Source organism: Vulpes lagopus, chromosome 1, assembly GCF_018345385.1.
Source record: "Vulpes lagopus strain Blue_001 chromosome 1, ASM1834538v1, whole genome shotgun sequence".
NCBI lineage: Eukaryota > Metazoa > Chordata > Mammalia > Carnivora > Canidae > Vulpes > Vulpes lagopus.
The window spans coordinates 174,322,881-174,349,013 of record NC_054824.1 but is presented as its reverse complement, the minus strand read 5'-3'; the positions used below and the strand labels follow the sequence as shown (position 1 = coordinate 174,349,013).

The 26,133-nt window shown below is 37.9% G+C and overlaps 1 protein-coding gene and 1 pseudogene across 50 annotated transcripts in view; both read right to left on the bottom strand.

The window, feature by feature from the left end:
• LOC121473001 overlaps positions 1–21,654 on the bottom strand; it is a 29,892-nt pseudogene extending 8,238 nt beyond the window's left edge.
• The window catches only part of LOC121491656, a 202,647-nt gene that overhangs the window by 32,943 nt on the left and 143,571 nt on the right, over positions 1–26,133 (bottom strand). For 17 of the 50 annotated variants that reach the window (XR_005988035.1, XR_005988032.1, XR_005988033.1 and 14 more), the window contains 3 exons: positions 24,444–24,514; positions 23,284–23,467; positions 19,648–21,853 (listed from right to left, as the gene is read on the bottom strand). The exons of 11 other annotated variants lie outside the window; for them this stretch is intronic. Coding sequence is in view for 15 of the 39 variants with exons in the window: in XM_041756782.1 (XP_041612716.1) it covers positions 24,444–24,514 (71 nt within the window). In the remaining 24 variants the exon portion in view is untranslated. Of the gene's footprint in view, positions 1–19,647; positions 21,854–23,283; positions 23,468–24,443; positions 24,515–26,133 lie in introns of those variants that run through there. 22 more of the 50 variants (XR_005988047.1, XM_041756782.1, XM_041756809.1 and 19 more) reach the window with 4 other exon arrangements.

The window sequence follows — 26,133 nt, the reverse complement described above, 5'->3', positions numbered from 1 at the left end:
AAACCCAGTTCTCTTCTGGGAGGTCAAGAGCATGTTTTGTCCAATAAACTTACTCCAATTTTACTTAAATGGTATATTGGATTAGTCAGTGTTCTCCAGAGAAACAGAACCAACAGGATAGAGATGATGATAGATGATAGATAGATAGATAGATAGATAGATAGATAGATAGACAGATAGATATTAGATAGACAGATAGATGATAGATAAAGAGATTAAAAGACTATTTTAAGGAATTAGCTCACAGGATCGTGGGGTCTGGCAAGTCTACAGAGCAGGCTGTCAGGTGGGAAATTCAGGATAGAGTTGGCATTGTAGTCTTGAGTCCAAAATCCAGCTGGAAACTCGGGCAGGGTTTCCCCCCTGCAGTCCTGAGACAGAATTTCTTTTTTCTTTGGGAAAACTTTTTTTTTTGCACTTTAGGCTTTCAACTGATTGGATGAGGCCCACTCACATTATTGAGGGTAATCTGCTTTACTCAAAGTCTGCTGATTTAAATGTTAATCACATCTAAAAACCATCTTCACAGCAACATTTAGACTGGTTCAGTCTGTTTAGTTTGACTAAACAACTGGACACCGTAACCTAGCCAATTTGACACATAAAATTAACTATGACAAATGGAGACAAAACTCTGACTGAAGATCTTTAGCTAAGAGAGGTTTTTAGCACAGAGTAATATTGTTTCCCAACAGTCCTTAGAAATCCCTTCATCCTGGCTGAGTTCCTTAAAACATCTAAGCCAAAAAAACCTACGCATCCCAAATTGAAACCGTGGAAGGTTCTGGAAGTTCCTTCAGTGCAAAGTAGTAGAACCTAACCCCAAAGCACTTTTACTTCTGTGGCAAAAATCTCAGGGACATTCCCAGTGAATCCTTAGAAGGTTTTCAAAGAAAAACTCCTGATCAATCCCTTTTGAAGTCTAATAATTTAAACAAATAAGTCTTAAATACTTAATAACAAGAAGTTTATGAGGGAACACAGTTGATGACAGGATAAAACTTCATGAGTGGATGTACTGCTCAAGAAGAGAAAGATCTCTCTTCTCTCTCTTTTTTTTCTTTTCTTCTTTCTCATTTTTAAATATTATTTTTATGGCTTCTTCACAGGAGAAAAAGACTCTTTAAAACTATAACTCAATGCCAGGCAGAAAACAGACTAGTCTCTTAAACTAATGGCTGTTGTTGAGGGCTCCTCTAGCAATATTCAGCTGAAAAAAAAATAGAACTTTGCAATAAACGACCTTCACAGAAGAAGACTATTCATGTTAATTAGTAGCTCTTTTCAAATATGATTCATATATGCACTAGGCCATGCCATGCTGAACAATGCATGCATTGTAGTAAACATCAAGATAAGTTTCAAGTGTGGTTATCAAAATTTTAGAAAACTCTAGCTAGGGATTTTTTTTCATACGATTGTGACTTACTGCTCCTAGTGCACGGCACAATGGTATATTTCCTAATGGCTTTTAGCTTTTGCCACTGCCAACTTTTATATTTAAAATCCATACAATTATGGACAATTTATGAACATTATGAGGCTTTTCTTTTTTGCACGGATTCTTACTGATTTGAGCCAGCTTTTATCCTTAGCAAATCAAATGCATTTGCTTACAACACTAGATTCATTCTCACATATTCCACTTTATTCTTATTATTAGTATTCCTTATTATGCATATTTAATTTAAGAATGCATTTTCTCCATTAAAAAATTAGAATATGCTGAAAGAAGTATTAGAAGGTGATTATTTGCTTTAGTTCGCTTTTATTAACTGTGTAAGCCCTGATACGGCCCTTTCAAAGGTAAAAACAAGAGACAAAAATCGCTAAAAAGCAAAATGAAATTTAAATAAAAATCTACTTAAATATCACAGACCTTATGTATGTAATGACGGCATATAAGGTATCACATTCAAATAAAAGAACGGCTAAAAATCTTTCATTGTTATATGAATGGAAGCTATAAATCTGCTAGTTTTTAAGTAAATACACTACTAAGTACGGTTCTTTAGAGATTAGTTCAGCGAGGTGTACCTTGACAAAAACAAAAAGTATCAAGTCAGTTGTGCACCTTACTCACTGCCACACACCACACCCCATTCCACCACCCCACTCTCCCCAGTAACACAGGAAAATTAATGGGCCAAGCCTCGGCCTTACATTATACTCCTGTCCTTAGGTTATACTCCTTTAACAAAATAGCTGGGAGTTTAGGGTCTCAAAGTAAGTAAATAGCCAGTTCAGTGGCTTTCTTAATTTGGGGCGCCTTGACTGAAAGCCATCAGCCAAGTGATGTGGTTGCTTTTTGCCATGTGTTGCCTAATAGGTATGAATCTGTCCACTTCCACTCCAAAACGACTGGTTTAACTGGTTGTTTTAAAATTGCAGGGGCAAACTAAAGAACTGAGGTTCCACCTCTATGTGACCAATGGGAGCAGGCTACTCTCCTCCCTACCTCATCACCACACACTCTGGTGCAACTCCGGTTACAGAGTAGGGGTCCTCTATCAACCATGCCGAAGACAGCGGGGAAGAACAAAGCATGTCTTTCAGTTTCTTGTCTTTACTGTGTTTAAGGGTTACCACCTCCTATTGGCTTGAGACCTTGAAATCTGTAAACATCAGTTGGCTTTGTCTTACTATGAAATCAAAATAAATTAATACTACCTAACATATTTCTGCACCTATTAAGCACCTATTACACGAAGGACATCATGCCAGCTACTTTTGCTATCCTAATTATAATACACCAATAAGAATAGCAGCCCACATCATAGGGATTAAAATCCTTATTTACCTGATTACTTGCTCTGTGAATATGCACATATTACTTAATCTCACTATGCCTCTGAAAAATAGGGACAATAATAAGACCTACCTCAGGGAGCTGTTGTTAAGGATTAAATGCAATACATACAAAAACCCTCAGAACAGTTTTTCAGGCGCAATTGGTTCCTGGATCCTATGCCTCTAGAAGCCCTGGGTATATTTCTCTCCACGTAATAATCCTTAGTATTTTGGAATTTTCAATACCATTTTTAGCTTTAAAAATGGAGCTAGTTCTGCCCGACTCCATGCTCTCCCAGCTACACACTATGCCTCAACTTAATAGCCTCACTGCCCCTTTATGGGCTTTAATGACTTGAATGAAAATGGAATTATTTTAGTCAAGACCAATAAATGCCTTGAAAATAAAAATATAAACAGACCTCAATTAATTAATTGGCTAATTATTCTCTCCTGAAACCAATATTTTTTAGTTGTTCCATAACCATGATCAAACACAAAACATCAAAAAATAGTTAAGAGAGCGCTTTCTTGCTATCTTGGCAATTAAGGTTAATCAAGTGCGCAATTAATCACAGAGAGATCAGATACTAATATTTGGAAAGTACCATATATACATTTTCTACCTGGTTTAAAAAAAATAGAAGTAAGGATAAGGTGGGAGGGGAATTTTGTTATAGTCTCAATAAGGATGCAATGATGATTCAGCAACCTAAGTTCAAATTCCAAAGCCCCAAATCAAAACATCAGAAGTCTATACCATTTATAATCTGTTAATTGCCTTCTTTATAGGAGCCCAAGGATCCAAATGTTTGTTTTCATTGGGTGTTATTTTTAACAATATATTTTGGGATTGATAGACCACCTGCAAACACCGTGTTGATGTATCATTCAACAGTAGTGATAGGAGCCTGTGAACCTGTACCTCTTTGCCCTTGGTGAGGGCTAGGTCAGATTGATCATGGCATTATTATGTCATGCATTCTAACAGTCTGCCTCTGGAAGAAAGTCATGTCTGCTGCAGTACAATTATCTAAGACTGATGATACAGACCGAAATCATTAAAATAAAATTTATTTGGCATGGCTCTTCTCAGTCACTGTTCCAACTTCACAATCCACTTAGTAGGCACAAAGAATTCTCCTTAGCAGGACTACATTTTGACCATGCCAGTAAAAAGCAAAGGCTCTTTAACGGACATATTATAGGCAAAATAACATAATCCTTCAGTAAGAGAAGACCAGGGTTGTTGCTACATTTTGACCATGCCAGTAAAAAGCAAAGGCTCTTTAATGGACATATTATAGGCAAAATAACATAATCCTTCAGTAAGAGAAGACCGGGGTTGTTGCTTCCTGGAGGTGGACCTCCATCATGAGTATCACAATTTCATCAGTGATGCTTGAGAAAGCCAGACAAAGATCTATCGATAATCAGGGCAGAAGCAGCTCCATTTTCTAATTTCTCCACAGTGAAAATCTAGACATTTGCCAAAAGTTTGTGAGATTTTGGTGAGCAATAGAAGTGGGGATGATAAGCAGTGGTCAGCGGCATGCTGTCCTTCAAGTAGATCCTAGAAGACACGGCTTGAACACCCCCTAAGAACATGGAGAGGGCTCCTTTTGGTCAGGAATTTCCTGCTCATCCCTTGACCCCCTCCTGTTCCATCTGAACCCTTTATTTATCTCTCAGTGACTTCTATAGTACACCCCCCTTCTCCCCAACTACCTGCACATTTAGGACTCTCATGTTACTTCAAGTTGTAGAACATCTGAGGTCATAGGACATGGCTACTTCTGACTCTCATGCGTCTACCTCAGATCCACCCCTCCCCCCCGCCCCGACTCCAGCTCCCATACCTCCACATGGATTTTGGATTCTATGCTTCTGGGATTTCTTCAAAATCCTCTAGCATTTTGGAATCTTCAATTTCTTCTTCCTCAGTTTCACCCTTCTCTCTCCCTGTCTCTCTCATATATACACACAGAAGCAATTATAGTTGTCTCTAAGTATATTATAATAATATAAATTAAATGGAAGAAAAGACAATAAGCAAAGGAGTAATCAAGATTTGATAGATTTCATCCAGCAAGGAACACATGAAGAAAAAAAATTCTTAATTAACTTTCTTTTTACATAATTATATATTAACTGTATCCATTTAAAGTGTACAATTCAGTGATTTTTGACAAATGTCTATATCTTCAAGATATAGAACACTTTCATGGGGGATTCCTGGGTGGCTCAGTGGTGTAGCGCCCACCTTTGGCCCAGGGCATGATCCTGGAGTCCTGGGATCGAGTCCCACGTCAGGCTCCCTGTGTGGAGCCTTCTTCTTCTTCTGCCTGTGTCTCTGCCTCTCTCTCTCTCTGTGTGTGTGTCTCTCATGAATAAATAAATATTTTTAAAAAATAAAAAAATAAAAGTAGAACACTTCCATAATCCGCCCCCCCCCCTCCGAAATTACCTTGTGTCTCTTAACCCTCCATCCCTCCCTCTACTCCTGGTTATAGGCAGCTACTGATGTTTCTTGACAATTTGGACCAATTTGCATCCTTCAGTATATTATATAAATATAATCACACATGGTGTGATTATGGTATGTGGTCTTTTGAATCTGATTTCTTTCATTTAGTTAAATTACTTTGAGATTCATTCATATTGGTATCATTCATCCATATATATATATATATATATATATCTTTATATATCAGCAATTCACTTTATTATTGCTGAGTAATAATCAATTGTATAAGTGTACTTATTGCGTATTTATTCACCTGTTGATGAACACATATTATTTACAGTTTGACGCTATTTCAAATACATGGTCATGAACATTGTGCACAATATTTTGTGTGTGCATATGTTTTTATTTCTTTGGGGTAAATACCTAGGAAGAGAACAGCTGGTGGTATGATAGGAATATGTTTAACTTTTAAAGAAAATAACAGCTTTCCAAAGTAGTGGCACCATTTTACATCCCCACAGCAATATGTGAGAGCTCTGGTTGTTCCACATCCTTGTGCTGACAATTCAGTATTATTAGCCATTTAAATTTCAACTATGTAGTGAAGTCTCATTGTGGTTTCAATTTGTATTTCCTTGATAACTAAATGATTTTGACCATCTTTTCATGTGCTTATTAGCCATTTGCAGATCTTCTTTTGTAAAGCACATGTTCAAATCTTTTGTCTATTTTCAAAGTCAAGTTTTCTTCTTCTTGAGTTATAAGGATTTTTCATATAATCTCGATTCAATTTCTTTGTTAAATAGATGTATTGAAAATATGTTTCATCTGGCTTGCTTTTTCATTTCTTAATAATATCTTTTGAAAGCAAAATTTTAAATTTTGATAAAGTCTAATTGTCACCTTTTTTTTTCTTTAATGGTTTGAGCTTTTTATATCCTAAGGAATCTTTGCCTGCTGCAAGGTCCCAAAAGTTTGATTTTATGTTTATTCTAGCATTTTTATATCATCTTTCACATTTAGGTCTATGGTCCAAAATCATTTTAAAATAATATCTTCCAGTTATGAGAGCAAAAACTATTCTAGAAAAATAAAACCACTGAGTGATTTGCCATTAATTTTTTTAATGTTTGTGCTTCTAATTTTTGTTGAGTTTAGTTAAGTTTTGTCTTGGAGAAGATGTGAAAGGAGAGAAAAGAGTTGTACATATTGTGTAAACCCTTTTTTTCTTTTTAAATAAAAGTTTATTTTGCACTAGTTTTATAAGCATTTTTTATATTCCAGCCTATATTGAGAACATTTTCCCATAACTTTCCATATTTTCAAAACTATAATTTGAAGTAGGTGCAGAGAATCCCATCTTATTAATACACAAAAACGTATTTAGATAGTTCCTTTCTTTGGTATTTATCTTGATTCCAGTTGTTTATTATAATTGTGGCTTAGAATGTACTTCCATATAAGTCTTAGATCTCTGGTTATTTCCTTAGCATAAATTTTTATATGTGGATTTATTGGCTTAAAGGATAAGAACATTTTTTAAACTTTTGATACATATTGCCAGAAAGAATGTAGCAATTTACAGACCTCCCAGTAGTTTGCAAAAGTACAGATGCACCGTCTCTGATTTGTGACCCTATCTTTGGTTTTAATCTTAACAAATCTTCTCAGACAAATCATTGTTGTTTTCATTTGTATTTCCTAGGTTTTAGTAAGCCTGAATATTTTTTTCATGTTTTTGGATCATTTGTGTTTCTTTTTTGTGAATCACTTGTTCAAACCTTAGTCTATTTTTCTAATGAGACATGTTTTATTGATTTATGAAAACTCTTTATATATAAGCCTACACCAATATAGTATGTTAATCTATTTCAACCAAAGGTATTCCACATATTTTTTGTTTCTTGTTATTTAATTTTGTTTATGATATTTCTAATCTGTAGATTTTTAAAATTTGGAAAGTTAAACCTATCAAATTTTTGCATTAAAAAGATTTTCCAGGGGCACATGGATGGCTGAGTGGTTGAGCATCTGCCTTCGGCTCAGGTCACGATCCTAGCATCCTGCGATCAAGTCCTACATAGAGGTCCCCAAGGGAGCCTGCTTCTCCCTCTGCCTATGTCTCTGCCTCTCTCTGTGGGTCTCAAATAAATAAATAAATAAATAAATACATAAATACATAAAATTTTTAAATGATATATTCTTCACACCTCATTAACATACACATTTATAGACAAACTAATATTTTCTTTTTCATATTTTATGCATTGTTTTTACACTGTAATGTTCTCATAGATCTATGATGTATTTTAGCATACAGTGCAAAGAAAGACCGTGTCTTAGCCCTTGTTCCTTGGAAAGCAGAACCTGAGGAAAAGCTTACATGGTAAGAGTTTTGGGGGAGAGGGATCCCAAGGTATCAAGAGTGAGGGAAGGGAAAGGAAGGGAAAATGAGGAAGGGCAGCGGGAAAGAAAATCAAAGGTGGTGCATTATTGCCGGGCTTGGCAATGGCTTCACAGGAACACACAGCCACTGCTCAGTCATGCAGGGTGTCAGCAGACAGGCTGACAGAGCCAGTGCCTGAGTCCAATGGAGCAGAGAGAGGATGAGGAGGGAGGAAGTGATCTGTCAATTCTCTGTATCCTTTCTTTTAAGGAAAAAGTTTGTGCTTCTGAGGTGTTTTACCCTAGTACTGCTAGGGAAGGGTGGATTCCATGGAATCAGCTGTGTCCAGCTTGGGTGTTGGAGCTGCTGTACATCCTGTGTGACAGATAGGAGCAATGGAGGCCGTGCTCTGGAGGCTGGTGGAGCCTGGCAAATCCAGACAGGCACTTACACTGGTCTAGTAGAGCATGTGATTTTAATAGCTAACCATTTACTGTAGCTCCACATAATGGATAATCAATCCTTTTTTTTTTCTACCAACTTAAATTTCAACATTACCATAGTCTAAGTTCTTCATTATACGAGGGTTTATTTTTGGTTCTATATTGGTTCTATACATCTAGATGATGTACCAATGTACATTTATAATAATTTATAGCTCTCTGACGGTACAAATTTCTTCTTTTTTTCAGTTTTTTTCTTGACTTTTATGAGAATAAGCTCACATGTGTAGGTAAAATCATAATAATTTTAACTAGTTTCATAAAACAGTCGGGGATTTGTATATAAATCACATTAAATTAATACACATGTTTGGGGACTAACAATATTTTTATACTGCCATTTTCCACCATTGATGAATACAGCAGCAGTGTCAGTCAACTTATTTCGGTTTTCTTTTTAATGTCCTTCAGTAAAATTTTCCAATTGTTTGTCATGTAGCTTCTGCAGAACTTTTAGTAAATTTATTCCTAGATATTTTAAATTAAGTACTCCAGTGAGCAGGAATTCTTTTATTATGCTTTTTAATTGCTAAAATTCTGGCATGTAGTAAACATTTTATATATTAATTTTATAACTAACCATGTTTCTAAACTCCTAACTAGTTCAAATAATTTTTCAGTTTAGTCTCATGGGTTTTCTAGGTAGACAATCATATTGTCTGTCAATAATAATTTTTCTTTCTTCTCCAACAATTATATTTCTTATTTCTCTTTTCTGCCCTTCTTCATTGGCTATAACTTCAGAAGAGTGTAAAGTGAATAACTGTGATGTCATCTTTTATCTTGCTCTTACCTTTAGTAAGAATGCTCTTTAAAAAAAATATTCCTGCTACTTTACTTTTAAATATCATATTGGCTGTTTGTCTCAGAGAGAAATTTTAGATCATATCAAGATAGAACATTTCTATTGCTCGATTGTGAACAGCTTTTTAAATTTATGATTAATGTTTAATTTATATCTTTTTGTTTTGATTAGACTGACCAGAACATTGTCTGTTTTACTGGGACAGGAGGCTGAAGCTTTTGATCCAATGCTCTTTTTAATTGGACACTGGCCTTCCACTTAGGACTCAGCTGCTTCTCCAGGGAAGGACCCTCTGCTCTGTCCTTCTGCTGCATAGGATACAAAAGCCCTCAGCATTGGGTCAGATTGGCCATCTACCATCTGACACTGCTCTTAGGGCCGAGTTGCTAAGCACTCAAAACTGTTTAAATTTGTGTCACCCCAAAGTTATAGCCTGCAAACCTATCTTGCTACCAGCATCTATCTATCTACTCTTAGGCTTGGAGTAGTTTTTATTTATTTGTTTTTTTTTTTTTGTCTGTTAGTTAGGGGGGAGTGTGCCATAACAATGATTTTTATGCTAGTTGTGTCTCTCATCCTTGATCTTTGGACACTAGTGATCCCAATCCCAACATAGCCCAATCGTTACTTTGTTTGGCTTTTCTTTTTCATTTTGATATAAACCCTTTGTGGCTTTTTATACTTTATTAAGATAGAATACATAGTTTCTGTTTCACCAGTTATTTAGAAGATTTCATGTGCTCTGGAAATTTCTATCCTTTTTCTGACAGAAATGTGTTTTCCATCAGGGAAGTGAGGAAGTACATGGGATTCCATTGGACTCCTCCAATCCACAAGTATGTTTATACCTGATCAGGTCCTCTCCCAATTTCCAAAGTTTCTCTTTTGCCTTTTTTCCAATTTTCTTATTTCTTTCTAATCATCAACCCTCCTTCTCTCAGCAAGTGAACTTAACTCTTACTTTACTGAGAAAATACAGGTTAGTAAATAGAAACCCCCATTCTTTAATCTATAGCTAATTCTGAAGTCTTCCCTATTGTCTCCCCCAGTTTATTCCCTTTCCTCCAGCTTCATGGGATTCTCCATTTACCCTTCAGTATGGGATCAACCCCTTTACCCATTTTCATCCAATTCCATCATCTCTCTTCAGATAAAGTATTTATCTCTGCTCCATTTGCCACCTCTCTCCTTTGTTGATTTGTAAACTAAACTCCTTCAGGTCTTCATTTTGGTTTTAAATCTCTCTGATTTCCTATTATTCTATCTCTCTCCTTCCCAGGCAGAAATATCAAAATACACCAGTCCCTTCTCTGGTTCCTTCTGCCTGTTTCTTAAATCCTCCCTCCACCCAGGATTTTATTTTTAGTAGTGTTTTTATTTCATAATACATTGAATGAGATTCCCCCTAGGTAATCGTTTTCACTCCCTGAACTTCTAGTGGTCTATACACTGCTGACACCAATGTCATTTCTGTTTCAAACCCCACTCCTAAATTACATACTGCCTGCTGAGGCATCTCAACCTGGTATTCCACAAGCACCTCCAAACAGGATGTACAAAACCCCACTGATCAAACCCCTCCCCAGATCTGCTCTTTTATTGTCTTAAGTGGCATAACTGTCCACCCAAGTTACCCAAGCCATACCAGGGGTCACCTGAGCCCCGTCTACTGTCTGCATATCCAGTCAGTGCCACACGCTGTCTTTTCTCTTTAAGTTCCCCTGTGTCATTCTCCTCTCTTCTGTGCTCCCTGCTGCAGCATGACCCTAATCATTTCTCTTTGGAGCTCCTTGTACAGTATCTCTGCTCTGAATGCTTTTTGTTTTGTTTTGCTTCATGAACCAAGCTTTTTCTGATCACCAGATTTTCCACATTCTTCCCACTATTCCCTCACCCTAAAACACTCATCTATTCTGATATTAACCTTGTCAAACACTCCTGAACACAATCATCAACTGAGCTCCTCCTTCACAAAAAAAAAAAAACAAAACAAAACAAAATGTAGTTCTATTTAAATCACTTGTGCTGAATAGACTGTCCTTTTCCCAGTGGATAGTCTTTCCTCCTTTGTCGAATATTAGTTGACCATAGAGTTGAGAGTCCACTTCTGGATTCTCTATTCTGTTCCATTGAAGGAACAGCAAGATAGGTGTGCATGTGTCTGTTTTTGTGCCGATACCACAGTCTTGATGATCACAGCTTTTTAGTACAACCTGAAATCTGGCATTGTGATGCCCCCAGCTATGGTTTTCTTTTTTAATATTCCCCTGGCTATTTGGGGTCTTTTCTGATTCCACACAAATCTTAAGATGATTTGTTCCAACTCTCTGAAGAAAGCCCATGGTATTTTGATAGGGATTGCATTAAATGTGTAAATTGCCCTGGGTAATATTGACATTTTCACAATATTAATTCTTCCAATCCATGAGCATGGAATATTTTTCCATCTCTTTGTGTCTTCCTCAATTTCTTTCAGAAGTGTTCTGTAGTTTTTAGGGTATAGATCTTTTACCTCTTTGGTTAGGTTTATCCCCAGGTATCTTATGCTTTGGGTGCAATTGTAAATGGGATTGACTCCCTAATTTCTCTGTCTTCTGTTTCATTGTCAGTGTATAGAAATGCCACTGATTCCTGGGCATTGATTTTGTATCCTGCCACATTGCTAAATTGCTGTATGAGTTCTAGCAATCTTGGGGTGGAGTCTTTTGGGTTTTCTACATACTGCATCATGTCATCTGTGAAGAGGGAGAGTTTGACTTCTTCTTTGCCAGTTTGAATGCTTTTTTATTTCTTTTTGTTGTCTGATTGCTGAGGCTAGGACTTCTAGTACTATGTTGAATAACAGTGGTGAGAGTGGACATCCCTGTCATGTTTCTGATCTTAGGGGAAAGGCTCTCAGTTTTTCCCCATTGAGAATGATATTTGCTGTGGACTTTTCACAGATGGCTTTTAAGATGCTGAGGAATGTTTCCTCTATCCCTACACTCTGAAGAAAAATTCTTCAGGAATGGATGCTGTCTTTTGTCAAATGCTTTCTCTGCATCTATTGAGAAGATCATATGGTTCTTGTTTTTTCTCTTGTTGATGAATCAATGATGCTGGGAAAATTGGACAGCCACATGCAGAGGAATGAAATGAGACCATTCTCTTACACCATACACAAAGATAAACTCAAAATGGATGAAAGATCTAAATGTGAGACAAGAATCCATCAGAATCCTAGAGGAGAACACAGGCAACACCCTTTTTGAACTTGGCCACAGTAACTTCTTGCAAGATACATCTATGAAAGCAAGGGAAACAAAAGCAAAAATGAATTATTGGAACTTATCAAGATAAAAATCTTCTGCACAGCAAAAGAAACAGTCAACAAAACTAAAAGACAACCTAAAGAATGGGAGAAGATATTTGCAAATGACATATCAGATAAAGGGCTAGAATCCAAGATCTATAAAGAACTTATTAAACTCAACAGCAAAGAAACAAACAATCCAATCATGAAATGGGCAAAAGGCATGAACAGAAATCTCACCAAAGAAGACATACACATGGCCAACAAGCACATGAGAAAATGCTCCACATCACTTGCCATCAGGGAAATACAAATCAAAACCACAATGAGATACCACCTCACACCAGTGAGAATGGTGAACATTAACAAGACAGGAAGGAAACATCAAATGTTGGAGAAGATGTGGAGAAAGGGGAACCTTCTTGTACTGTTGGTAGGAATGTGAACTGGTGCAGCCACTCTGGAAAACTGTGTGGAGTTTCCTCAAAGAGTTAAAAATAGAGCTACCCTACGATCCAGCAATTGCACTACTGGGGGTTTACCCCAAAGATACAGATGTAGTGAAAAGCCAAGGCACCTGCACCCCAATGTTTAAAGCAGCAACGTCCACAGTAGCCAAACTGTGGAAGGGGCCTCAGTGTCCATCAAAAGGTGACTGAATAAAGAAGATGTGGTGTATATATACAATGGAATATTACTCAGTCATTACAAACGACAAATACCCACCATTTGCTTCAATGTGGATGGAACTAGAGGGTATTATGCTTAGTGAAGTAAGTCAATCAGAGAAGGACAATCATTACATGGTTTCACTCATATGGGGAATATAAAAAATAGTGAAAGGGATTATAAGGGAAAGAAGAGAAAATGAGTGGGAAAAATTAGAGTACAAAACATGAGACTCCTAACTCTGGGAAATGAACAAGGGGTAATAGAAGGGGAGGTGGCGGGGGGGGGGTGGTGGAGTGACTGGGTGACAGGCACTGAGGGGGCACTTGACAGGATGAGCACTAGGTGTTATACTCTATGTTGGCAAATCAAAGTTAAATCAATCAATCAATCAATCAATCAATCAATCAATCACTTGTGCTTAAAAAGCCTCTCACAGACTTCCATTGCCCTTGAGATAAAGTCCAAACTCCTTAGCATGGCATACAGATATTCTTCTCTAGACTTTTCTCTCACCAAATTTCTCTGCAGCCCTTTTGTTCTCATCACAGCAAACTTCTCTGCCATTCACAATACTGTTCCATGCCACTATGATTCAGATCTCTGCTCAGCCTTTTTATCTACCTATAATGCATCTAATACCTCCTCCCTTATCCCTGTCAAGCCTTATTTTATCTTTTTAAAATGATCTCAAAAATCACCTACCCTTTGAATCTTTTTCATGCCACCACCCTGTCACTTAAAACTGATCATCTTTCTTTTTTTGCACTCCTATGTGGACTTCTTACAATGCCTTAAATGAACGTATTTGTTTTCAAATCTATTGGCCTCCCTGTAATAACAAACTTATTATACTCTTTCATTTATTTCTTTATCCAAAAACCAATATGGCCATCCAGAACCCATTTTTAAGCATTGTGAAACCATTGGCAACATAAAGATTAATAACACAGACTCTTTGCTCCAAGCACACATAGAGAAATATATCCATACAACACATACACATACAGCATAGCAAGTATTCTGAGAGTGACATTCACCATTTATTTATCTCATGGGCACAAAGAAAAAGTGTTTAATTCAGTTAGATTAAACAACACACTCTTGAACAACCAATGAGTCAAAGAAAAAATCAAAAGGGAAATCAAACTATATCTCGAGACAAACAAAAATGGAAATCCAACATATTATAAAGTTGGGGGATGCAGATAAAACAATTCTAAGAGAATTTATAGCTATAAATGCATACACTAAGAAAATATAGTTCTCAAGAAACAATATAACATTATGAGGAACTAGAAAAAGAAAAAAAAAAAAACTAGGCCCAAAGTAAGCAGAAGAAAGAAAATTATAAGGATTAGAGAAGGAACAAATGAAATAGAGCATAGGAAAACAAAAGAAAAGATCTTTTTAACCTAATAGTTCTCTGAAAAGATAAAGTTGACAAATATTTAGTTAGACTAACCAAGAAAAAGAGAGCGAGTTCAAATAAAATTGCAACTGATACCACAGAAATACGAAGGATCCTAATAGACTACTATGAACAATTTATGCCACAAATTGGATCACCTAGAATAGATATATCACTAGAAATATACAACTGGTGTAACTAAATCATAAAGAAATAGAAAATCTTTACACTCAATAATACGTGAGGAGATTGAAACAGTAATTTAAAATCTCCAAGAAAAGCTAAAACCAGATTATTTCACTAGTGAATTCTACCTAACATTTAAAGAAGATTAACACCAGTCCTCGAACTCTCCAAAAAACTAAAGACCAGGAACTCTCTCAAATTTGTTCCATTGGTGCTACTTACAGTATCTTGATACCAAAACCAGATAAGGACAATACAAGGAAGAAAAACTATAGGCCAATATCCCTGGTGAATATAGATGCAAAGACTCTCAACAAAATACAAGTAAACAGAATTCAACAGCATACTGAAAGGATCACACACATTCCAGCAAGAATGGTTCAACATATGCAAACATAATATGCAACATATTAATGTGATATATCACATTAATAGAATAAAAAATAAAATTAAGATAATCATCTCAATAGATGGGGGGATCATTTAAAAAATTCAACATCCTTTCATGATAAAAACTATTAACAAATTAGGTATGGAAGGAACATACCTCAACATAATGAAGTTCATATATAACAAGCCCACAGCTACTCAATGGTGAAAGGTTGAAAGTTTATCCTCTAAGATCAGAAAGAGGACAAGGGTGCCCACTCCTATTCAACACAGTACTGGAAGTCCTAGCCAGAGGACTTATCTACCTTTGGTATTAAGGTGATGGCCAGAACAATTGGGCAGAAAAGAAATAAAAAGCATTCAACAGAAAGGAAGAAGTAAAATTGTCTCTCTTTGCACATGACATGATCTTATATATAAAAAACTCTAAAACTTTTTTCTGAGTTAAAGCAGAAATTTATTAAAATCTATTTATATAGTGTTTTACAAACAACAAAAAATGTACACAGTCCTCATCATTCAGGCCATCAACCCTATTCTCAGAAGTGCTTTGAGATACAATGGCCAACAGACACATAAAAAAAATGCTCAACATCACTTGGCATCAGGAAAATACAAATCAAAACCACAGTGAGATACCACCTCACACCAGTCAAAACGGCTAAAATTAAGAAGTCAGGAAACAACAAATGTTGGCAAGGATGCTGAGAAAGGGGAACCCTCTTACACTGCTGGTGGAAATGCAAGCTGGTGTGGCCACTCTGGAAAACAGTATGGAGGTTCCTCAAGAAGTTAAAATACAGAAATATAGGTAAATACCCTAAAGATACAAATGTGATCTGAAGGGGGACCTGCACCCCTATGTTTATAGCAGCAATATCCATGATAGTCCAACTATGGAAAGAGCCCAGATGACAGATGAATGGATTAAAAAAAGATGTGGAATATATATACAACAGAATATTACTCAGCTATCAGAAAAAAAAAAAGAAATCTTATCATTTTCAATGATATGGATGGGACTAAAGGGTATTACGCTAAGTAAAATAAGTGGATCAGAGAAAGACAATCATATGATTTCGATCATATGTGGAATTTAAGAAACAAAACAGAGGATCATAGGGGAAGGGAGGGAAAAATAAAATAAGATGAATAAGAGACACTTAACTCTTGGAAAATAAACTGAGGGTTGCTGGAGAGGAGAGGAGTAGGGGATGGGGTAACTAGGTGATGGGCATGAAGGAGGGCATGTGATATAATGAGTACTGAGTGTTAGATACAACTGATGAATCACTGAACTCTAAAACTAATAAAACACTATATGTTAATTATCTGAATTTAAATAAAATTAAATTTAAAAAAGAAACCATCAACAAAAAGAAGTGCTTTGAGAGAAGACAGATTTCTCTGCCTTTCTCCTAAAAAAAAAAAAAATTCTGTTTATACTCCTGAAAATGATGCATTTATTATCACCTCTTATATTATTATATAATTATATTATATTATTATCACCTCTTATAAGAACAATCCCATTGAGATCCCAAAACCTGTACAGAGAATGAAGAGATCTTAGCAAAGAACCTCCTCAGAATCCAATGCTTCATCACAGAGTGTAATGTAGGAAACACATAAAAAGGTGGCTGTCAGGGATGCCTGGGTGGCTCAGTGGTTGGGTGTGTCTGTCTGCCTTTGGCTTGGGGCATGATCCTGGAGTTCTGGGATCAAGTCCCACATCGGGCTCCCTGCATGGAGCTTGCTTCTCCCTCTGCCTGTGTCTCTGCCTCTCTCTCTCTCTGTGTCTCTCATGAATAAATACATAAAATCTTAAAAAAAAAACCTGGCTGTCAGAGGAGTGTATGTGATCTGACAGGTGGGCCATGTAGAGCCTGATGGGCAGACCCACACTGTGGGGCATGGCAAGCTAGGACTGCATGGCCCCCAAGGCCTCTTCTTACCCCTTATCTTCTGAGGTGGCTATTCCTCCTGGAGGTTTGATCTCCAGAAGTATATTGGTCACATTACTAGCTGTTTTGCCAAAGGCTCTTGCTGTAATTTCAAACAAAATTTTATCAATTCCATGTCTGCTGCTTCTACCATTTCTTCCAGATCATCCATGCTTTCAAAAGTGTCCTCTTCTGTCTCTTCCATGATACCAGCTATCATAATCTCTTTGGACATTCCTGTCTGATGCCCTGGATTGATGAGATCTTCACAAGACTCTGAATGGCCTTTGTCACTTCTGTGCTCTTTTGCAAGGAAAGATTCAGCCACTTTCAAACCACCAGCTGGTTCTTATCTGTACAAGCACAGAGTTCATGTGAGCTTTGGATGCATAAAGCCTGCTCACAGCCTTCCTTGACCTATCCTCTCATTAGCCAGAACCACACAGACATCCTTCTGGCCCTTCTTGGCAGCATCTTTCACAGATTATTTCATTCTTTCTTTTTCTCTTTTTCTCTTTGGATATCTCTTATTTGCCTATCTGCAGCTCTCATTTCCCTTTCTAATCAACAAGATCAACATACAAAAATCAGTTGCATTTCTATACACTAACAAGGAACTATTTTAAAATGAAATAAAGACACCATCTCCCCACCTCAGCATGTAGAATAGCATTAAAAAAAATAGTATCTTAGGAATAAATTTAACCAAGGAGGTAAAATATCTGCATTCTTTCAAACTATAAAACATAGATGAAAGAAACTAAAGAAAACACAAATAAATGAAAAGATATTCTGTATTCATGGATTAGAAGATCTAAAACATTGTTAAAATGTCCATACAAGTCGTAGTGATCTACAGATTCAGTGCAACCCCCGTTAAGATTTGGATGGCATTATTTATGGAAATAGAAAAAGAAAGTCCTAAAATTGATATGGAAACATGAGAGACCCTAAATAACCAAAGCAATCTTGAGAAAGAGAACTAAGCTGAACGTATCACACTTCCTGATTTCAAATTATATCACAAAGCTAGGGTAATAAAAATAAATAGGCATAAAAACATATACATAGACCACTGGAACAGAATTTAGGACTCAGAAGTAAACCCATGCATATATAATCAACTAGTATTTGACAAAGGAGCTAATACTACTCAATGGAGAAAAGAAAGTCTCTTCAATAAATGGAGTTGGGAAAACTAGATAGTCACATGCAGAAGAATGAACTAGACCCTTATCTTACACTACTCACAAAAAGTAACTAGAGATGGATTAAAACTTAAATGTAAGACCTGAAACTAAAGGTTCTAGAAAAAAACATAGAGGGGTAAGCTCCTTGACAATGGCAGTAGCAATGATTCTTTTTTTTTTTTTTTTTTTTGGATTTGGCACCAAAAGCACAAGTAACAAAAGCAAAAATAAACAAGTGATACTACATCAGACTAAAAATCTTTGGCACAGTCAAAGACGTAATAAAAAAAAATGAAAAGGCAATCTATGGAATGGAAGAAAATATTGGTAAACCATGTATCTGGTAAGACGTTAATGTCCAAAATATATAGGAACGTCAAACTCAATACAAAATCCAACAAACAAACAAACAAAACCCAAATTAGCCAATTAAAAATGGTTAAAGGACCTGGATAGATATTTTCCCAAGGAATATTTACAAATGGCCAACAGGTACATGGAAAGATCTTCCACGTTTATCATACTAATCATCAGGGAAATGCAAATCAAAACCACAAAGCAACATCACCTCACATGGATCAGAATGGCTGTTATCAAAAAGACAACAAATAACAAGTGCTAGCCAGGATATAAAGAAAAGGGAATACATTTCTTGGTGGAATACATTTCCTGGTGGAAATATAAATGGTAATGACCATTATGGAAAACAGTACAGAGATTTCTTAAAAAAAAAAAAAAAAAGAAAAGAAAAAACGACTTAAAAATAAACTACCATAAGATTCATCAATTCTATTTTGGATATATATCAGAAGAAAATGAAATCACTATCTTGAAGAGATATCTGTGCCCCAGGTTCATTTTAGCGTTATTTATAATAACCAAGATGTGAAAACAACAATGTGTCTATCAACAGATGAATGAAAAGAAAATGTGAGATATCTATATATAATCCACTCATATACCAGAATATTATTCAGCCATAAAAAGAAGGAAGTCCTGCCATTTGCAACAACATAAATGAACCTTGAGGGCATTATGCTAAATGAAATAAGCCAGAGAAAGACAAACACTGTATGATCTTATTTATATGCAGAATCCAAAAAAAAAAACTTAACTCATAGAAACAGTACATTGGTGATTGCCAGGGATGGGGTTGCGGGGGGGCGGGGGTGGTGGGAAGGATGGGTAAAGGTTGTCCAAGGACACAAACCTTCAGCTTTGAGATGAATAATATCTGGGCTCTAATGTACATTAAATCCTACATGGTGACAATAGTTAACAATATTATACGATATACTTGAAATTTACTAAGAGAGTAGATCTTAAACATTCTCAGGGGGCACCTGGGTGGCTCAAGTTGGTTAAATGTCTGCCTTTGGGTCAGGTCATGATGCCAAGGTCCTGGGATTGAGCCCCGCATCAGGGTCCCTGATACTCAGCAGGGAATCTGCTTCTCCCTCTCCTTCTGCCCCTCCTCCCTTCTCTTTTCCTCTCTTAAATAAATAAATAAAATCTTTAAAAACAAAAAAAGTTCTCAGTACACACATACACACACACACACACACACAAAGAAGTAATTATGTGAGGTGATGGATGTATTAACTAACTTTATTGCTGTAATCACATTGCAATATATACAGATCAAATCATCATGTCGTACATTAAGAACACAATATTACATGTCAATTGTATCTCAATAAAGATGGAAAAATTTTCAAGCAAATATTACCAAAGGAATAAAAGAAGAAAACGGAAAATCAATAAGGCAGGAAAGCAGGAAATATATCCCACATATGTGTGTAGTTTTTCCAGGACAAGGGGACGGGAGCCAGAGAGCTTCCCATTCCCCTCTTCCACCTCAAACACAAATAAAATATTATCACTCATCCCCTTCAGCAGAACAGAGAATTGCTGCCTCCAGCAGGAACTGTATTCCCCACTAATCTCTGGAACTGTACATTTTTGTAACTATTCATAACAAATCATTGAATTAATTTCCTTTTTATTTCCTTATGAGAAAACTAAATTACTAATATTATCAAAATGTTCTCCCTCACGAGAAAATTCCCCCGATTCTAGTATTTGGGTTTATATGATTCCATTTGGAGTTGGTTTTAGAAAACATGGATTTTTTTTAAGGCAATACTCAGTACTAACGTTGGCCCAAGCATTCTACTCTTTACTAGCTATAGGATTTCTTCCCCCCGTAGGTTCCTTCTCTCATCTTTTATTCACTCTCTGCTTTTACAGAGCTACTTTCCGTACAGCAATTTTTTATTTTCAAAAACGTATCCAGGCTTTTCATAATAAATTTTGACCTCCCGAATACAAACATTGGGGCTTAGTTGGAGCAGTTGAGGATAATCCCTCAGCCTCCATAAAGAAAGCGAAAGTTTTACAGCCTTCCACTTTACAATCTTCTCTGAGCACAGCTTATGGGAGACTGAGCTTACAGATATTTAGAACATTTCTTTTTCTTTTTCTCCTTTCTTAGTCTGCTCAGACTGACATACCCAAATACCACAGACCATGCTTAAACGCAGTGATTTATTTTCTTATGGTTCTGAAGACGGGGCATTCCAGATCAAGGTGCCAGCAGGTCCTGTTTCTGGAGAGAGCCCTCTCCCAGCTTGCAGATGGCAGCCTTCTCGCTGTGTGTTCTCACATGATGGCAAGGGAGTAGGAGCTCCCTGGTATCTCTTCTCATTAGGACGCTAATCTTATTAGAGCAAGGTGCCACCCCTAGGACCCTATTTAACCTTAATTACTTACTTTTACTCCAAATACAGTCACTTTGGGGATTAGGGCTTAACATGAGTTTTAGGAGGACACAAGTTAGTCCACAGTACCCCTGAAAAAAAAAGAAAAACTTGTACTACAAGTCAAAATGGACAAAAACACACAGAAGCCATCCATTTCTTTAAGTCAATTCCCCCAGCAGTGGCAGTCACGAACAGTGAAAAAGATTTAGCAAGTTGCGTCACCCACCAGTCCCTCTTCTGTCACTTGGAAGGTATATACTCTTCTCTCTTGTGTTCCAAAGCACTTTAGGAGAGTTCCAACTCTGGGCACTTTTACACAGATGAGATGTGCTTCTTTCTTCTGCTCACAACACACACCTCCCTCTCCACTGGAGGAGCTAAACACCTCTTCATGAGAAGCATCTGTCCTTGGGTGCCTTCCATCTTCTCTCTCTTCTCCGGGGACCTGTGTGTGCCATGCTTCTTCCTCTCAGGCAGAAATCTCTCCTTTCATCTCACTTGCAACCTTTCTAGAGCCGGCTCCCCAGGCCCCCCCGACATCACCACTCCTCAGCCTCTCAGCTCTGTGTAGTACATCCACCAGCAGCTTCCGCTGGCAAGGGTCGCAGCCTTGTCTCCCTCTGTGTGGTCTGCTCTGCTGGTGGAGCTGAAATCAGCTCGGGTTCAGGAGGGGTTCTCCACCTTGGTGTGATCTTCTACATCCATTGCTACTGCTGAGTGGTGGTGGCTGGTGTGGATACAGGCAGTGCCCCAAACTCCCCATCTTCTCCAGGCCTCCTGTCTGCCAGGGCAGAGGATGACAGCGAGCTGAGAAAATCAGAACTCCGGAGATGTAACTGGATGATAAGTCTAGCCATCATTCACTCCTGTTCCAGGCTTAAGGGAATGCCTATCGGAGCTTTCCCTTTGGTGCCTGGGGCGCAGTTGCACACGGAGTCAATGGAGACATCATTCCTTCTTTACCATAATTCTGCACTACCTCATCCCCCCACATTGGAGTACAAAGACTATGCCCAGTGTTGGGTCACTGTTAGCCCCTTGTCTGAGAAGAGCCCGCTATAAAGAAGCAGAAAGCATAAAGAAAGAAAATCGGAGAACTTATAATGATACACACAATTTCTATTTATACCATCAAGTCAGTCTCATATCTTTCTTTTCTACTGCCTCTTCCTTCCTTCCCCCTACCTCTCTCCCTCCATCCTGCCTTCCTTCCTTCTTTTCATGGCCTCGGGCCAATCATTGAGCACCTGCTCGACATGCTATAATATTTGTTTTGCATAATTTTACTAGGTTTTTACAAAAGTTATGCCCATAAAAAAAAATCTGTCAGGCCAAAAATTAAATGCAATCAGTTAAAGAGACACCTTAAGCAGATACTCCCCTCATTCAACATTTTGTTTCTTTTGAAAGCTGCAAGTTACTTTGGGGGTGCATGGTTGGTCAATCTGTTAAGCATCTGACTTCAGCTCAGGTCATGATCTCAGGGTCCTAGGATTGAGCCCCTCAGTGGGCTTCTCACTCAGTGGGGAGTCTGCTTGTCCCCCTGCTCGTACTCTCTCTAATAAATAAGATCTAGAAAGAAAAAGAAGAAAGAAAGAAAGAAAAAAGAAAGAAAGAAAGAAAGAAAGAAAGAAAGAAAGAAAGAAAGAAAGAGAAGAAAGTGAGCTGCATGTTACTTTTTTTAAAAGATCTTATGTATTTATTTGAGAGACAGAGAACAACAGAGAGCACAAGCAGGGGAGAAGTAGGCTCTCCACCGAGCAGGGATCACAATGATCACAATGATCCCTGGGATCATGACCTGAGCCAAAGCCTGACACTTAACATGCATGGCCACCCCAGCGCCATGTATGTTACTTTTAAATCAAATTTGTAGGGCTGTTGGCATATGGTTTAATGGGCATAGAGTCTGCCCAGCCCTGCCATTTCTGTGTACCCTTGGTCAAGTTGCTTAGGTTCTCAAAGGCTACATTTCTTCACCTCTAAACATGGTGATAATAATGCTAACTATCTCATTAGACTGTTGGGAGGATATTATTAATCAACACATGCAATGTACATATGAAAGGGCCTGGGATCTAGTAAGTCTTTAACAAATATTATATATCATTATTAAATTAGTCTTAAGTTTTTATGGAGCACCTATTATCTACCTAGAATTTCAACAGGGATACTCAGAGTTGTTAATGACAGCCCAGCTAGTCATACAACACACCAGGCTCAGTAACTGGCACCAAGTAAATTCTTGGTGAATGTTTTAATTATTACTATTATTATTATCGTTATTACTGGTAGAAGCAGCTTGCTTATTACACCTAGAATCTCACACTCCAGTGTGAGAGTTTTTTTTTTTTTATTCAAATAAGTCTCAATTTTAATAAGATCCTCTACATACACATTTGCTACTAAAAATTGAAATAGCACATTTCACTAGCCAGGTGAGCTGTGTAAGAACAGGCTAGTTATTGTTGACTGGCCTGACTTACCAAATTGTTTGACCCAGGCAAGTGTTTCAGATGGTGTGATCAAGGCCTTGCAGAGCATCTGGGGGCATCCCAAACATGAGGCGTGTGGCACCAGAGTTTCAGAGACACCACTGTCATGACCAGTGGCTGTCATTTTGAACATCTGGAATTTCTTCCAGTTGCATTTAAGACTCCTCATGAAGACCTGGTAGACAACACCAGGCAATGATCTCTCCCCATGAAGCAACATTGCAATGTACTTAGAAAAAATACCAGGCTCTAATATATCCATATCCTCTCATCATTTTCAAGGGCAGCCTTGATTCCTTCTATCTTTTCATGTTTCAACTGGGAGAGAGAGAACTTTACTCTGCTTCCTCAAAGCACAGCCCCTTTTGTATGGCTCTAGACACAGTGTGAGAGCAACAGACACCTGTTCAATGGAACCATGAAGCTCAGTCAAATGAAGTAACACATTTTTAAGCAAACCAGGGAATTGTTTCTCTGTCCTGATGCTCCTCCAGGTCGATGGCTTGCACACTTGCCTTCTCCGGTATGACTTCTCTTGCGTTCCCTCTGTGACCACCTCACACATAGCTGGAAGTGCAGCCCAGAGCAGCCCTGGTTCCGCTCGGGAACATTCCCACCAGCACATCGGCTACCTCCTCACTCATACACTGTACGCCAGAACAATCACTTCCCCATGGATAGCGTCTCTCAAGAGTTTAGAAAAATAAACAGGAGTTTCTTATTTCAAAAATACTGGGCCATTTGCAACAACATGGATGCAGCTAGAGAGTATTATGCGAAGCAAAATAAGTCAGAGAAAGACAAATACCATATGATTTCACTCACATGTGGAATTTGAGATATAAAACAAATGAGCAAAGGGGAAAAAAGAGCGAGAGAAACAAATCAAGAAACAAACTCTTCACTGTAGAGAACGGATGGGGAGAGGGAGGCGGGAGGGTGGGGAAGGGGGAAACAAGTGAAAGGGATGAAGCAGTGCACTTGTGATGAGCACCCGATGATGTATGGACTATATTATACACCTAAAACTAACAGAACACTGTATGTTAACTGGAATTAAAATAAAACCTTAAAAAAAAATTTCCGATGCTTGTCCAAGGAGTCATGTTGAAATGTGCTTTGACGAGTAAGTAAGCTTTGGAAGCACTTACCCTTCCTTCCTCTGAAGCAATTGCCGAGTTCTGCACATTCACAGAGGACATCATCTGCTCCATCTTCACATCTACAATGTGTAATAAGCAAGCTGCTTCTACCAGTAATAACGATAATAATAATAGTAATAATTAAAACATTCACCAAGAGTTTACTTGGTGACAGTTACTGAGCCTGGTGTGTTGTATGACTAGCTGGGCTGTCATTAACAACTCTGAGTATCCCTGTTGAAAGATGAGGAAACCAAAGCTCGAGACAGTAACTTTGTGCCCATTTTGCAGATGAGAGCTCCAGTGACTCGCGCCAGCACATGGTATTCCCAGCTCTAGCACCAAGTTCTCTGAGGCACTTCCTAAGGCACTGTTTTTCAGCATCTCCAAATCACCCATGGGGTCTGAGGCCTTTTTGGCATCACTTTGGGGGGCTCACTGTCCCAGCCTGGAAGAGGTCAGTCACAGTGGTCAATCTGCTATGCCTGCAGGCCATGCTTTGTGCACAGACACAAAGATATCTCATAACCAAAGGCAAAGGGCATGATCCCAATTGGAAATGACTAACAGGGATCCTTTGCCTCTGAGGCCAGAGCTTGAATCTACAACTAGTTAGCGCCAGTTCCACTGGCATGCTGTCTACATAATGCAAACCATGGCATTTGGCAATGGCTCTTAAATTTGGCACACTCCACACTCCTCCTGGACCCACGAGATAACATAACCAAATGTTTTCTGATGCTGTAAGAAATGAGTGTTTTGCAGGTAGGAGGAAATGCAAACATCATCTGTATAAGGGGCTTGCTCCATCCAATCCCAAGGGCAAAATGGCTCACTCCTTCCCGACCCTTCAAAAGGTTAAATGTGAGCAAGGGCCCAGATAAATGGTCACAATGCAAACAAAGTCATGTAAATAAATGCATCTCTGATCTATGCAGGCTGGTGATGCCAAATATACCATCTGCACCATTTCTCATGATGAGTTGATTTTTTTTTCCCCTGAATGTCCCAAGCAATGAGAAGATGACCATGTTTATGCAGACCAAGGCATGCATCATTTGATACTCTTGGAAATTTTTTTAGATTTCAGATCCACAGAGAATCAGTAGCATTTGTGTCTTTCTGGGTTAGCTTGGAGATGGACGAAAGAAAGAAAGCTCACTAGAAAAGAATAGGGTGCATATCCAGGGCCTAAGAGGGTACTTGCAGTTGATTGTGATTTTTAGTGGGTTCTAGTTGCATCTGCAATCTAAGGTTGCTCCCCTGGTCCTTCACTCATTCACTTACGAGAAGCCTTATCAGAATCTAATTATGGTGGGAGCTGTCTTAGGTGTTATGGATGCAAATATAGGTAAAATAAGGCGCTCACCTAGAGAGCTATTCCTTGTGCTGTGAGAATTTGTTTGGCATGATCTATGGATAACTTCCGGAGGGATAAAAATTAGGAGTCTATAATCAGAATCACATGTGGATGGAGCTTCTTAAAAATACAAATGACCAGAATATAACCCTTCAATTACTAATTGATCTATAGCAGGGCTCAGGCATCTATATTATTTAAAAAACAAAATGAAAACGAAACTTGTAGGTCAAGGGTCGGCAAATTTTGTAAAGAGCCGCATAGCAAATATACTCAGTTTTGTGGGTTTTACAGCTTTTGTTGCCACTATTCATCCCTGCCATTGTAGCATGAAAGTAG